We start from the raw sequence: 16,354 nt of genomic DNA, 5'->3' as shown, positions 1-16,354 counted from the left end.
TCTGAGAGACCATTTAAAGGCTTTTGCAGGTGTTTTGAGTTAATTAGCTGATTAGTCTGTGGCACCAGTAGTCTTCAATATTGAACCTTTTCACAATATTCTGATTTCTGAGTCTGTATGTAATGAATGAATACTATATACAAGCTTCAGGTTTTGAATGGAATTACTGATTTAAATGAATGTTTTCATGATATTCTAATTTTATGACCAGCAGCTATAAATAACTGACAGCCTAAATTGAGCTCTAGAGAAAAACGGAGACTAAAATTATATATGCTACAGCTGGCTTCAAATTTGGCTATAAAAACGTGACAAACCTCTAACCTAAGATTGATTTTCTCAGATTTACGCATTATAAAGTTCTTTACAGTGCATTTGTCGTCCACAATTTTCAAATAAATTAAAATTAATGATAACACTTTATTTGACGGTGTGTGAATAAGACTGACATGACGCAGTCATAAACATGACATAACACCTGCTATGAACATGAGTAAGTCTTCATGAATATTTATGACTGTTGTCATAAAGTGTCATTCGGTAAATCATGACACTTTTAATACAAAGTTGACATTATTCAAAATGTCTGTTATGACAACTTGACATTAACCTAGAATCATCATATGTCAGAAATATGTCATAGGCATAGGCGTAATAATGTCATTAAGTGTTATTATGCTGTCAAAAGCTTGAAAGAAATAGTATAAATAAAATATTTCCCCCTACCTGAAATAAAGTGGAACAAGCTTAATGAAATAAAGATTTCACTGTTTATTACACTGTCAAATATTTTAATAACAGAGTCATTAATAATTCCTCTTACATCAAGTGGAACAAGTAGCACCAGTTATGGACATGTCATTAAGTGTTATTACAATGTCATTAATGTTAACTCTTACCTCAAGTAAAGTGAAACAAGTAGCAACAGTTATAAAGATTTCATTAATTGTCATTACAGTGTCAAGTCCTATATTAACAGTCATTAATACTAAGTTTTACCTCAAGTGAAGTGGAAAACACTAGACTATTTATAACTACCATCAAAGCTGAAGAACAAACTCTTTGTACATTGGAATTAAACAAAGCATTACTTGTTCTTCAAACAGAAGGTTTAACTTCTGGTCAGTATATTGTAACTCTGAAATACTGATTGAAAAACAAACAGAATTACATTATTCTTTAACTTAAGAAAATAGGTTCTTTAAACAGTCCTAACATTTTTTGCTTTAATTGTGTCAGCCATCTCCTTTGTTATAGCCTTCCTGTAACGCTCTGAAAACAGGGAGATCTTCTTCTTGTCTTAATTTCCTGGAAGCAGCACTTTAAAGGTGTCTGGAAATGCTCGAAATTATAGCTGTTCTTGCTATGGTTGTGGTCAATGTTAATCATGGTGAAAGCCTTTTCATGAATTCAAACTTGGTGAATCTCTTCTGGACATTTTTATAGTGGGTGATGACTCAATCCACTATGGTCACTTCAAAAAAGGAACAAAAACAAATAAACAAAAATGCAATGTGATCTTTTTCAGCATTTATTTAAATATCATGCCAATAATGTACCTTGCTGCTCACTGTCAGAATACTAGACTGGCAGACAAAGTCTACAGTAGTTAACTTGACTGGTTGCCATAAAGTCCAATACAATTATTTCTTAATACAAGGAGCATAATGACTGATGACTATAACTGAACAAAATTATTCTGATCAAATATTTGTTTGGCAGAAATTCATACAGCCTATTGTTATTCAGAATGCATCATTTAATGTATAGTATTAGGCACATGAGTGTACCTTTTCACTTAAGCATTCAAAATTATTTCCAACCAGATACTCTGGCTTATAGCTTAAGAAGTTTATTAATAAATAAATAGATTTAACACCAGTGTTTAGTTGTCTAAAACGTAACGTAATTAACTCAGCTGATGGATGTTGATTCCTGCTCCCCCTTCCCGACTTATCTGTCCCGTCCCATCCCACTTCACCTGAAGAAAATAGTAACACAAAAATGACTTACCTAATTTTCTTGGAGAATATTTCATCTGCTTCTTTCTCTTCGGTCAAACAGGGACTTCTTTCTCCGGTGGCTGGTCCTCATTATCATCCTCCACACCTGTAGCATGTCTTCATTAGCCAACGTTGACCCCCCCACCCCTACTCCCAACCATGTGTCCTTAGGCTAAAATGTAGCTAAAGTTGTCAAAGCAATGAACACAAGCACCATGTCACATCAGCCAAGTTGCAAAATAATGCACATAAAGGATAACTTTGGCTAACATATTAGCTTTTAATTTGCTACAATAAATTGGAGGGTAAAAACCTATTTGCCTGCCTTTAAAGTATGTTTAATATTAAGGGCTAATGTTACAGTAATGGAGTTTAATAACTTTAGCTAACAACTTACAGCAAGGTAGGATTGACTTGAATTGCTCATAGCAAACATTATAAAGAAAGAGATCATAGTCAATGTTATTTTCTCAAAGAAAATTTTAAGTTAATAAGACACATACCTCATATGTATTAGGTGACATACTTCGACTTCTTTTTAAACAGGATGTCCGACCGTTATAAGTTGTGTTAGGTTGGCCCCACAAGAGAGAAAGACCTCGCTGCAACAAACAGAAAGGGGCGGGGACAGACCACTCTCAGTCGCATACCTTATTTGGAAATGAGATCATTGCACTCCGGAAGTGAAGGGGGCGCTATTTCCTATATTATCCGCGGTCTCCCGTTTTTATTTTCTTTTGAAATCTGTGATATAGCTTCATCTTTAGGAAGGAGTTTCACTCTCAGCATGTACTTGAACTTCTCTCTTTTATTGACTGCAGCGCAGCTCACACTTTTTAACAAATACCGTAGCTTTCTGTGTACTTCTAAATCTGCTTCTTAGTCTTCATCTTTTCGGGCCTGCTACTGCCTATAGTGGCGTGGGGGTGGTAACACAACTAATATAATTATATTACTAAATCAGAATACCACAACGTCTTTATTATTTATTATTAATTCTGGCATTACTGGAACTGTAAAAGATAAATTTGATCACAAAACGCCATACCTTTTCGTTTCCTTTAGGAAGTAGAGCTAATTAAATGACATAAACAAGACCTGAAAGTGGTTTCAGTTTCACTCCTGTTGAAACTGTGGCAAATTCTGTCATTCCTGGACAGTCAGCTCAATTTTGCTGAAAACACTGGCTATATTTTTAAGAACTGTTTTCAGAGACTCTATCTTTTAAGAAGACTGTGGAATAAAATAATTATTCAGTGTGTTTACTTTTATTAAATAGTTAAACCATTAAACCATTTACAGGATTATTTTTACTTATATGTTTGTTTTCTGCTAATGCTGTCTGCGTCTCTCTGCAGACAGAAACTGCAGCTCTCTACAGGAAACGGTTAAAACAGGAAAAGGCCAAACCAGAGGCCTCAGTAAACTCAACCTGCCAGACTACTGCTTCAAAGCTTCTTGCTGTGCATCAGAGGCCTGACAACACACAAAGAATAAATAATTATCACACTTTGACAGGGAAACAGAAAAGAGGATGTAGCTGTTCTTAATTATAGATCCACCCTGTGTAGCTGATGCTGTCTGTGTTTGTTATATTGCATCTTTGTACATGTGCTAATCTTGAAAGCCTCTTGGGTATGTGTTAACGCCCTCTGATATGTCCCTCGGATTTGTGAAGCGGTGTATAAGGATAGGGAATCACGATGTCTAGTTCAGAGTTTCTCTGACAATGTTACTGATCAGTGCTCTCCACTTGCAAGTGTAATAAAGCTGTTTTTGTTCTCTAACTTTGACTCTTGGTTTTCCAGAAATTTTCAGACTTGACAAGACTCAGTGATCTTGGGGTTACCCAACTAGAGGTAGTGTACAACCTCTAGTTAGGTAGAGGTTGTTGAGTTAAAATGTTAAAACGTAACATTTTAACTTGATTTTTAACTCAGCTCAAGTTTTAACTGTTGGGTGTTTTAACTTTTCATCTTTTCAGCTGGTTTGGTCACATGAGCTGCAGACTAACAGACAATCTTTGAAATAATTTTAATGGCAGGTAAAATAGTAGGTAATAGTTTGAGCTCATGAAGACATTATTGTGTTCCTCTGGTAACTATAGATCATTTATTAGAAGTGATTTATTGACAGTGCAATAATTATTCTTAGCCAAACTAAATAATAGCATTTACCTATAGCATCCAAAGTGTTTTACTCGATGCACAAATTGTTGATATCGTCATTATATGAATGAGTTTTATTTTATCATTTTAGAGTCTAAGAAAAATTTCCACCTTGGAAGACTAAATAGTTTAACCATATTTTTTCCTATATATAAGACTCTACCAACAGAAAGTCTCAAAATAATATATATGGCACAGTAAAAATAATGTGAATTATTGCTTGTATCTGTTTAACAACCCTGGTTATTCGTCTGTGAACCTAATTAATGTGTTCATTATTGACTTTTGCTCAATTAAATTTCTTATGTATACATTGTAAATGGTACTTTTATTATAGTTAATCATGTTGTTTTTCATGTCCTATTTCTTTTGTTCCTCCTATAATTGATGGAGATACTCAGATATTATTTATAATGTATAAAGGTATTATTTATGTCACTTAATTAGCTCTATATCCTGAAGAAAATGGAAAAATATGATGTTTTAGAAGACAATTTATCTTTTACGTTGCCAGTAATTAATAGTAAATAATAAAGACTGTGTGGTATTCTAGTTTAGTGACGCAATTCTGGTATATTAGATGTGTTACCACCCCCACACCACTAGAGGCAGTAGCAGGCCCGAAAAGATGCAACTAAGAAGCAGATTTAGAAGTTCACAGAAAGCTACGAAATTTGTAAAAAACGGTGAGCTGCGCTGAAGTAAATAAAAGAGTACATGCTGAGAGTGAAACTCCTTCCTAAAGATGAAGCTATATCACAGATTTCAAAAGAAAATAAAAACGGGAGACTGCGGATAATATAGGAAATAGCGCCCCCTTCACTTCCGGAGTGCAATGGTCCCATTTCCAAATGAGGTATGAGACTGACAGTGGTCGTCCCCGCCCCTTTCCGTTTGCTGCAGCGAGGTTTGCTGTAGTTGAGGTGTACTTGGGTGTACTTGCCACAAGATGGAAGATTTCTTCTTCACCAACACACTGCACACCTCTTCGTGCACTGCTGCCTCTCACTGGTAGAGATGGTGTATTGCAATACTAAAAACAGCCTTAAATAATGTTTCACATGCAAAGTTCATAATTGCTTTGTAGACATCTTGCTGTAAAACTTCAGATCAATTAGATCAATTAGAAATTTAAGACTAAACAAAATGGCAGGGCAATATAATATTACCAGATAAAGCTACATAATTTTAAAGTTTATCAGTAATATTTTTCTAACAAATTTATGACAGATCACAATTTCTTTGTTAATGTCAAGTTGTCATAAAGACATTTTGAATAATGTCAACTTTGTATTAAAAGTGTCATGATTTACCAAATGACACTTTATGACAACAGTAATAAATATTCATGAAGACTTACTCATGTTCATGACAGGTGTTACGTCATGTTTATGACAGTGTCGTGTCAGTCTTATTCACACACCGTCAAATAAAGTGTTACCAAATTAATTATAATTACAACATTCCATTTCACTTGGTGTTCAGGGTAAAAAATACTAATGACAATTCAAAAGGGATAGCAATTAAAAGTTCTTACCAACTCCAGCAGCTTTGAGGGTTTGGTCATCTTGTAAAATTAACTTTTCATCATCATCCAAACTCATTACCAACTCACTTGTCTGAAATAATAGAACCAAATGTGTATAGTTTATAAGTATAACTTTAAAATAAATATTTCCTGTTAAATCAGTAGTTGAAGAAGCAGTTTTGGGTAAAAATTCATACTATGCACATCTTGATTTTTGTATAAGTTTATCTTGTGCAAAACAGATTTGTTTGTCATAAAGAAAGTCTGGCTAGCTGAAACCCGACATGGTGTACTCTGAAAGAATAACCTGTCACAGGTTTAATACAAACCATACCTTACACTGTCAAACTGCTTAGTTAAGTGATATCAGCAAAAATAGATGTAACCACAGTTTACCAGCCTTCAACAGGTTTTTGAAAGCTGGTTTGCTGCAGATCCTGGATTTATTTGATCACTCCATTTTTCAGACAGTCTGTAAATGTTGCAGCTTTCCCTAATTACTCTAATTACTGAACAGAGAGTAGATACACACCAGTGACATTCTCAGCTCTGGAATACATGTGTACACACTATCAAATTTTACTCTGTATTCACCAAGTCATAAATATTTGAACAGCCAAGTATCTCCTGCAACAACTTTGGAAATCTAAAATACCTATACTGTACATTTAAAATCAATTCCTTGTTATAGCTGTACTTTTTAGTAACATTTTTGATGTCAAAATTACAACCCAGAGGCGTCCTGCCCGAATTCTCACATTTTTGAAGGTTTGTAATCCTCTGTGCACTTATGAAATGTGCTCATAGTGTGTACTCTTTGAAGTACACATTTATAGAGTACTTCACAGAGTACTCTATGAAGTACTTATCAAGAAAACCCAAAATCAGCCCATTTCCCCATGCTGGAGATTTTAGCGTAGCAGTAACAATACATGAAGTTAATTTTAAATTTAATCACACAAAGTAACACCTAGACCCAACAGTAGACTCAAATTTCAATAAAATCAGGTTGTTTTTGTTGTTTTGTCTCATGCAACTTTAATTCTATTTCTTTTTGTATTTAATCATAAGAAATCATAGTCAGGCAGAAAGAGAGTCATGAAACAGGAACAACAGGCTTCCTGAAAAAAGATTAAGTTTCCAGCTTGCGGATTTATAAAAACCATGATCATCATGTTTTTATCAGCCTTACAGATTAAAATACAAGAATATATGTCAGAAAATCATTCAGTGTTTAAATGTGCACATATATATTCATTTATAATTATACTTAAATCAACTCATAGATTACGTATTTCCCCCACGCCTTTATGCTCTGGTTTCTGCGTGTACCTGGAAAGATCTCACAACCCTATGCCAGTTTTCACGACAACATGTATTTGTTTATTTCATTTAAAACCCCTTAACCCGCGTGCCGTTTATCCATTGTATTTTCCGGGGGTGAGATTTACGGATTTAAACTCTGCTGGTGTCCATTGTGACGCTTTTATTGGGCAGCCTAGAGCCCCTCTTCTCCCCCCTCTTTTGATTGACACACATTCGACCAATAATGTTATGAAATGGCCTTTTCCGAGCCAATAATATCCAGAGAGCGACTTGAGCTCGTTTTGACATGCCTGTATTCTTTCTGGAATATTTCTGACTGGTCAACTCGGAGACTAAATCTAAAGCCACTGATGTGTAGCCAACACTTGTCCTGTCATAAGGATATAAGGCAGGGGTCTCAAACTCCAGTCCTCGAGGGCCGCTGTCCTGCAACTTTTAGATGTGCCTCTGCTATTTTGACACCTGAATAGAATAATTAGGTAATTAAGGTTGTGGAGAACTGATCTACACAAGGAGGAGGTAATTAAGACATTTCATTCCAGCGTTTTGTACCTGTGGAACATCTAAAAACTGCAGGACAGCGGCCCTCGAGGACTGGAGTTTGAGACCCCTGATATAAGGCATTTTGGGGTTTGTTTTGACATGAATCCACCAGCTGCATGCGTAACCATGAGTAATCTGTGCGCCCTTGCTGCGTCAAAGTCAGGCTCTGTGCGCCCTCATGCGTAACAGTGTTTACAGGACTTATTCTCACCAATGGAGAGACACGTTGTCAGAACGTGTCAAAACTGGATATATTTCTTCATCAGAACTTCAACACAACTCACGGGAGTGGATGATTATGGCTGTAAGAGTGCTGCTAAGTTTTGGATTTGAGAATACTGGAAACTTTTAGTCGTCCGCTGCTACAGTCAGAGCCAGGGGGTAGAGTGTACCAAAGAGTGAGATTGGGGGGCCGATGGAATGGGGCGGGTTGGAAGAATGAAGAAGAAGGAGATAAGATAGGGGGATAAGATAGGGGGAGGGCCCACCCTCCCCCTATCTTATCTGGGGGACTGGGGGGGTGAGCGTACCATTGGGAGGGCGAAGAAGGAGGGGGGCCAGGGGAGGGTGGTCGAAGGACCACCTCAATCCACAGTGGATTGAGGTGGTCCTTCACCACCTCAATGAAGGTGGTCCTTCATTGAGGGAGGGGCTAGCGTACCGTTTGAGTGCTGGGGGGTGGGCTGGCCGGATGGGGGCAGGGATGGACAGCGTATTGCAAGAAGGGGGAGGAGGTCTGACTGTATGCTAACCTCCTCTGCCCCCCCAGATATGCTATTTTATTTATATAATTATAAGTAATTTCCACTATCAGTAATGTTGAAAGATAATGACCAGAGGATGCCTCTGGTCATTATCTTTCATTAGAGCAGTGCTTCTCAATTCCAGTCCTCAGGCCCCCCTGCTCTGCATGTTTTAGATGTGCCTCTATACCAGAACAGCTGATTCAAATGATTGCATGACGTCTTCTGCAGCCACAAAGTACTGCAGAAGCCTGTTAATCACCCAAAGATTCAATCCAGGTGTGTGGCAGAAGGGAAACATCTAAAACGTGCAGGGCAGGAGGGCCTGAGGACCGGAATTGAGAAACACTGCATTAGAGCCTCATTGATGACTGTATGTTGAAGCACTGAGGAGTTACAGTCATTTGAAGTTTGTATACAGATGTTGTCCAAGTGTCACATTTGGAGTCTCCAAATGGAGTCTCTAAATGGCACACTTGGACAACACATGAACATCCTCTAAAATAAGCATGTCCAAAATGACATTTCTTTTTGGGCTATTTTGATCAATCTTGAAATCCACGAGCAGAATACTTTATTCTACAGATTTATTGTATTTTCCGGTCCATACATTCAACACTCAATGTGCATTTACAAGAAATAAAAATGAAAAATCTGGGTGAAGCAAAATTTTCAATTTTCTTTGTGTTACAAACATAATAGATACAAACTACTTACAGCTAAAGTATGTTTGACTGCTAAAATAGAAAATGTATCTTGTCATCTTCATAGAGAGACTAAGCTTTTGCATGTACTCCAAAGTGTTCAAAAACAGCAGCTGATTTAATTTGGGTGTACCTTCTCAGCTGTTTTTGGTGATTTTGGGGGAGCGAGGGTTAAGGGGTTAAGCAACATAATTCAACACTATCTCTATAAATCTTAATCTGAGAAGTCTTTTTTTATTTAGAAACAAACCATTTTGATGTTGCATTGCGTGACTTTCCAACAGACAAATACCTTTGAACTGTGAGCTTGATGAATAATCTTCATAGTGTCTGAAAATACAAAATAACAGAATTAGAGCTATGTTGAGTTTTAACAGAATACTAAACAAAATCATGCCGATCTCTTAGGTTGTTTTAAAGTGAAACCTGGAGATGTAGGTCAGATTCATTTAGTGCTATGAAATGGGAAAAATAACTCAAAACCACTCATTCTTCTTTCTCGCTGTCCGTGTCAACTTTACGCTACACGTTGCCATAGCAACTGACAACGCAACTTTATGTATCAGGATTCAGCACAAAAAACACTCAAACATTTCCCCTACATAGAGCAGAACATTCAGGTACAGTTTTGGGTTTTTAGGCTTGATGTGTATTTTGCGATTATTAATAAGTGATTGCTGTGGTAGATTAGCCACAGTAATAAAAAGCTGCTATTATTAGCCAACCTAGTTGATTAGCTAAATTAAACACCTGCTCTACTGATGTCAGTTTGTGTGTAGGTCACCTTTTTTATTTTTAAGCTGAACCAAAACACCTTATTCCACAGCACATCCAAGTTAAGTTTGTCAAAGTCAAGCAAGTAACTGACCTACTTTCCTCTCTCTCGCTATTTTTTTCTTAATTAAGACTTTTTTCTGACCTTGTTATTGAGTCATAGTGTAGACAATTCATAGCAAACTACTGCATCCCTTTTTATTTCATATGTCAAGCAGAGAAATGAGGGCGGGAACTTGCGTGGGTGACATCCTGCTGCAAGGGGTCTATAGTTTAAAATAACATCAAATTTACATTGTCAAATAAATGTAAATACACCACTTATTCTGTGACTGAGAGTCTGAAAAGGAGTATGACGAAGTTTAACTTATATAATCATATTCCTTTTCCATCCATTAATTCATAGAATAGTCTTCCTGTTTCCAGTATCCTTTCCAAAAAATAAAACAATAATATTTCCTGAACCAGATGAAAGTCATACACCCATCCATATATATACATATGCATTTACCTGCATATATACATGAATAATATATACTGTACCTATTTACACACCCACATACATTTACACACACATACAAAAACCTGCACCCAATTGCCCAAGTCATCCACAGTGCTGTAATTCCCAGCCAAATTCATCACCCCTGTTCATCCTTATACTTTTGAATAGGAACCATTTTGAGTCTTTTCTTAAAATACCTCATGCAACTTCTTCAAAGTAGAATGAATATATTTATATTTTTGGAATCTTTCTTTGCACATCCTCCAAATCTACAAATTATGGTTCCATGTTTCATAAGCGAGCAGAGTCCGAGCATAGAGTAAGTGTGAGCATTGATGTGAGACGTTTTGAGAAGAAAGACATAAAGTCCTGCTTTCAAAATGAAAATGTAAGCAAAAGCATTAAAAATTTTAAGAACAAAATACATAAAATCCTGTTTTCAAACTGAAAATGTGGAATCTTGCATTATGACAGAACACTACTGACAATCAATTACACTTTGTTTCAGAAACTTATTGTGAAAATAATAAAACAAACATACCGTATCCATACTTTCTGAAAGGAGGAGGAAGTCCGTCCCTTGTGGCAATATCTAGAAGAAATGTATGTCTCAACTTAAAGTGTTGTGTTTAAGGTTAGTAATAAAAAGTCCTGGATGCTCCCATCTATTAAATAGAAATAAACCATGGAAGTAATAGAGTGCACAAATAGAAGATGTTGAAAGGCTAAAATAATTAAGCAGTTTTTATATTGAAATTTGACACACAACAAAAGACAAAAAAATTGTCAAGATATATTTTTCTTCCAAGTTTTTTAAGTCTTTCTGGGTAATATGTATATAAGGCACATTTATATGGAGTTACATTTGGTTCACAATTATTCACTCAAAAAAACCTAATCTATATTTAGAAAAATAAAACTGTGATCAAAACTTTTGGAACTGTAATGATTTTTTATAACAAAGAAAATTGTTTAAATAACTTTTTTGTCTCATGAAGTGAAAAAGTTATTTGCAAAACAAACTTTTATTTGTGCATGTCAGAAATCTTTGGTGTCAATTTTCTAATTTTTGGTTGCGCTTCTCAAACTTTTGCTTGCGAATCTTACATGAACATTCTGGGCAGGGCTTAAAGACGAACGATGTAAGATGTGTTCCTATTGGTTAGCGCTGACTCAAGTGAAGACTCTGACTCTCCCCCACCTCAGAACTCTGTCCCAAACTGCAGGGCTTGCTGCTTTGCTTCAGTGACGGGACACAGAATGTGAATGGTAAGTAATCGTTACAAAATTACACCGTTAACAGCTACTAAAGTGTCCACCCTGTTTCAAAGAAGAAATTTTACACAACTTATGACGACAGTCTTGTCTGCCGTGGTCCCTGTTATCATATTAGGTTAGCTAATGTTAGCATTAGGTAAAGTGAATATACTAGGCTTGTGTAATATTTGCCTGTCTTTATGTTGAATTCATTAACCATCACTCTTTTGTTGAGTTGCAAAATACCAAATGTATCTGGAGGAAATATGTGTTAAAAAACTGACAGATTATTTATTTACCAAGCACATAATCAGTGCTGTGGATGAGGAGAGACAATGTAACTCTTAAATATATATTTTCTTCCATTTGCAAAACTAAAATCCAAGCTGGTAGATCACAGGCCGAGGAAGAATATTCACATAATTTCTGCCTTTTTTCAGTGTTAATTGGTGTGTCTGTGAAAACTAATTCACTTTTGAAAACTAATTCAAAAGTTTTCTTTTGAATTATATGTAATATGCCTTTTGCTGTGTTATGTTATGAAATTAAGTTGGTGTTCTCCTAATTCCCTATTCCAGAACAACCAGCAGAGTGCAGAGAAGCGCAACCAAAAATGAGAAAATTGACACCAAAGATTTCTGACATGCACAAATAAGTTTGTTTTGCATATAACGTTTTCACTTCATGAGACAAAAAATAGTCATTTTAATAAAAAAAAATCTAAGAAAAAAAAAGAGATAGAGCAGAAAGAAAAACAGAAAGGTTGGTATTGCCTTTATTTCTGACTATAATCAACGTAGAGCCTTTAAATCCACAAAATAAAATTTGGATATTTTTCCAGAAAAACCTTGGTACTTTGAGCATTATCTTTAAGTTATGATACTTCCCAGATATTCATTCTTTCTATCTACTTGTTGGTTCTCAGCCATCCAGGACATGAGAAAACCAAAAAAGGTTTAAAATTAAAGCAACTTAAGAAGTTATAATTTAAATAGCCCATAACTTGTATTGAGAGCCACTACAATAAATTAATATTCATGAGGAATTTCATTAAATAGTCACTCATTAAAGCTTTTTATTTAGAGCCTTACATTTGTGTAAAGGTGTAGCAGAGATTAGATCAGTGACACTGAACCAAACTCGTATCTGAACAACATTTAAACCTTAGTTTGACTTCTGTGGGTCTCAGAAGTTTGTTTATTGAGAAAAACATGTTTAATGCGCATTACCTCTTCCTAGTCATTTTTGGGCCTGCAGGTTGAACACATTAAAAACTTTTTACACCAAATTTTATGTTACATTTCACTGTAACTTGGCCGAGCCCCAATAATGAGATCTGATTTCCTCCCTTGAACTGATGCGCTTAAATTTGTAAAACAACCAGTTTCATCTACAAATGATTTCTGGTTCTGAGAATAGGGGAATTACTTCGAAATTGATTTTAAAAATAACCAAAAACATGCTAAGTATCTGTTTCATTTGCACTGGAAATAGATTTTAAAGTTGGAGCTGGAACTGAGCCAGAAATGGGATATTCCGACGAGTCAAGTGTCTCTCTCTCAACTCCCCCGACTCACCGTCTCTCACCCAGCGCATGAAGTCCTGCACGGTCTGGTTAAGGCTGACCTCCTGGAACACCACAGGCTTGAAGTTTCTTTGTTCAAATGACCTGATGAGGCGAACTGTGACCACAGCTGGAACGTTCAAGTCCTCCGGATGAGATAATCTTTCACCGGCCATCCGTCTAGAAGAGCACACACAAAAATGTGTTTAAAAGTATAAAAACAAGCCTCTACTCATGTGGAAAACAGAAACTATAAGTTTAAGACCAGACGAATCGATCCATGATCCCTTCCACCTTGTCGAGTGGATTCATACTCTTAAGTGTCTCCACCTGGCGGTGTGGAGGACGTCCTCAGTCAACAGGACCTCTATTGACATAACAATATGCAGCGATACGTGGCAAACATCTCAGGTGTGTTTAATGAATTAATATACTTTATTAATCTTAAAGGGAATTTTACAAATAAAGCATAGTGTCAGTGAAACATTACAGAGTATAAGGATAAAATTCCCTTTTATATCCTGATTTGAGGTTTTTATTTTATGTTTGTCATGTTGGATTGAAGTTTGTTGAACCTCATGCAGGGACACAGGAAAGAGATCTTGTGTGAAATTCTGTTCCTCCTGTTGCCGCCAGAGAGGATCCGTTCATTTCTTGGCGCTTCTGGTCGATTTCTCGGTAAAACAAGTCACATAATCATGTCAGGGTTGTAACTTTCAGTTTAATCGGCAGCTGCTGTTTAAAAAAGAAGCAATAACAAAATTGTAAAATAAATAAATAAACGGGGTCTTCTTACACTGTTTTGTGTTGTTTTTTTTAAATCGCAAAGAGAATCGGTCTTTTTCCTACTTTTATCACTTAAGCCTGACGAATAAAGGTCAGTAACCAAACACAGTTTCCCAACACATTCTATGTATTTACAATTTTTTTTTGCTAATATAAGAGGAGGGATGCTAGCTGACAGCAGGGCACAAAGATTACTTCCTGAAAAGATGAGTGTAGGATTTTTGGAAAATCCCGTACAATGTAAAATTTTCTGGATAAAAGACAGTTCTAGTTGTTCGTTTTTACTGGCTCAATCATACTATACTATAGTAACTATAGCAATCATTGAGATTTTGAAAACATTTGCTCATTATCATTTGCCAAAGTAAAAGTGGGGGCAGGAGGAATTTCAGCTGCCTGAAATAATCGGTTCCCCCTCCATTTTATAGGATTAAATTAATTTAACTGTGCTTATTCCTCTCGATGAACAACAAATCCTGCAAGTTTGAAAACATTTGCTCATTATTTGCCAGATTTATCAGGGGAGAACAACATATTTTAGCTGCCTGAAATAAGCCGTTCCCTCTCCATTTCATAGGAACAAATTGATTTGCCAGCAAGTCTTTAACTGCTTATTCCTTCTCTTCATCAACCAGAAATCTTTAGGATTTGCTCTTTATTTGCCAAAGTTATGAAGGGGGAACCAAATATTTCAACTGCCTTAAATAACCTGTCCCCCCTCCAAAGAGCTTTGAACAGGGGAACCAATTATTTCAGGCAGCTAAAATATTTGGTTCCCACCTCATAACATTGGCAAATATTGAGCAAATGTTTTCAAACTTGCAGGATTTATTGTTGATGAAGACAGGAATAAACACAGTTCAAGACTTGCTGGTAAAGTAATTTGTTCCTATGAAATGGAGGGGGAACAGATTACTTCAGGCAGCTGAAATATCTGGTTCCCCCCTCATAACTCTGGCAAATAATGAGCAAACATGACCAAAATCACAGGATTTATTGTTGATGATGAGACTGTGGTGGGGAAATTATTATTTAACATCTGCTGATCATGTTATATTGTGCCAAACATCCAATAAAAGTTCAATCAATGAGTGACTACTGCTGCACTGGGGGGAAGTTTCATATTCAAGCAAAAGAAGTCAAATGTTCAAAATTTGAAGGTTGCTTTATATTGTTCATTTTCAACAGTTTGGCAAGCAAATAACAAAATTCAAACTTTTCATTGTTTTCCTGCTGCCTCTCCTGCTCTGGTAACAAACCATAGGCCCCAAACCCAATGCATGCTGGTCCTATGCCAATCTCTATACTGCTAGAAAAAATGGACCCGCAGCTCTTCCTGTCTTACTTAGAAAAACAAATAACAAAAATAATGAAACAAAAAATAAATAAAATCAACAATTATTAACCTACAAATAAACTCTGTAAATAATACAAAATATATAAGGTAAACCAAGAACAAACTGGCAAAATTCAAATTGATAAAGAAGTAACGGATAAATAGCTCCAACACTACGGCCCCTAATTGTGAATACTGTCACAATTACTTTAACAAGGAAAAGAGGCTATTTCCTCAAACATGTTCTTAATTCTTCAGGAGGATGCTTCCAGTAGCAAAAGAAGTTTGGTCACAGGTCGTTCCAAAACACTGGTCTTTGTTTGTATCGTACAGAACGCACCAAGCCCTTTGCATCCTGGTTTACACTCAAGACTTTGGCCATCATCCATGATCCTCTTGGAGCTGTGGAGTCTGTAATTAAGACAATATCTCCAGGAATAAGACATTTGTTAGTCCTTTATGCCCATTTTTGTCTTTCCTGCATCAGAGGTAAGTACTCAGAAAGCCATCTTTTCCAGAAAAGCTCTTCCATGTATTGCACTTGTTTCCACCTTTTCCTGACATAAAGATCCTTTTGGTTGAACAATCCTGGTGGCAAAACTGGTTTGTTTTTCAGCAACAACAAATGTTTGGGTGTGAGTACCTCACAATCATTTGAGTCATCTGAAACTTTGGTAATGGGTCTGTCGTTTAATATGGCTTCAACTTCACAAAAGATAGTTTGAAGTCCTTTAGCATCCAAAACTTGCTCTTTAAGAAGTGAGACTAAAATACTTCTTATGGAATGAATCAGACACTACCAAACTCCACCTTGATGAGAGGCTGCTGGGATGTTAAAGTTCCATTTGAATCTGTCCTGGACAAAAGCATTTTGAATTTTAGCATGGCTCAGTTCAGCCAAATTCTCGTTCAGCTCTCGATTTGCAGCAACAAAATTTGTGGTATAATCAGATCTGATAGTGGAAACTGGGCCTCTTCTACAGATGAACCTCCATGATGAGGAATGTACCACAGTTGTCCATCACCTTTCTGTAGCTCATCTGCTAGTACAGCTTCAGCATATCCTTGTTGCAGCATGCTGTTTACACATGCAGTGTATTCCTCCTTGTAGTGAAAATCC

The 16,354-nt window shown here is 36.3% G+C and overlaps 1 protein-coding gene and 1 long non-coding RNA gene across 5 annotated transcripts in view; both read right to left on the bottom strand.

Moving 5' to 3' along the window:
• The window catches only part of c7h2orf76 (chromosome 7 C2orf76 homolog), a 61,005-nt gene extending 47,598 nt beyond the window's left edge, over nucleotides 1-13,407 (bottom strand). For all 4 annotated transcript variants that reach the window (XM_023336283.1, XM_023336282.1, XM_023336284.1 and 1 more), the window contains exons 1-4: nucleotides 13,126-13,407; nucleotides 10,833-10,883; nucleotides 9,308-9,345; nucleotides 5,709-5,790 (exon numbers count right to left, since the gene is read on the bottom strand). In XM_023336283.1, coding sequence (XP_023192051.1) covers nucleotides 5,709-5,790; nucleotides 9,308-9,345; nucleotides 10,833-10,883; nucleotides 13,126-13,288 — 334 coding nt within the window. In that variant the 5' untranslated portion in view covers nucleotides 13,289-13,407. The remainder of the gene's footprint in view (nucleotides 1-5,708; nucleotides 5,791-9,307; nucleotides 9,346-10,832; nucleotides 10,884-13,125) is intronic.
• On the bottom strand, nucleotides 628-2,648 carry LOC111609206. The gene is made up of 3 exons (XR_002752982.1): nucleotides 2,507-2,648; nucleotides 2,014-2,109; nucleotides 628-1,474 (listed from the first exon to the last, which is right to left on the bottom strand). It is a non-coding gene; the product is annotated as an uncharacterized LOC111609206 (long non-coding RNA).
• Nucleotides 13,408-16,354: the final 2,947 nt, after the last annotated feature.

Source organism: Xiphophorus maculatus, chromosome 7, assembly GCF_002775205.1.
Source record: "Xiphophorus maculatus strain JP 163 A chromosome 7, X_maculatus-5.0-male, whole genome shotgun sequence".
NCBI classification, from domain to species: domain Eukaryota; kingdom Metazoa; phylum Chordata; class Actinopteri; order Cyprinodontiformes; family Poeciliidae; genus Xiphophorus; species Xiphophorus maculatus.
This window is presented reverse-complemented; position numbering and strand designations above follow the sequence as displayed.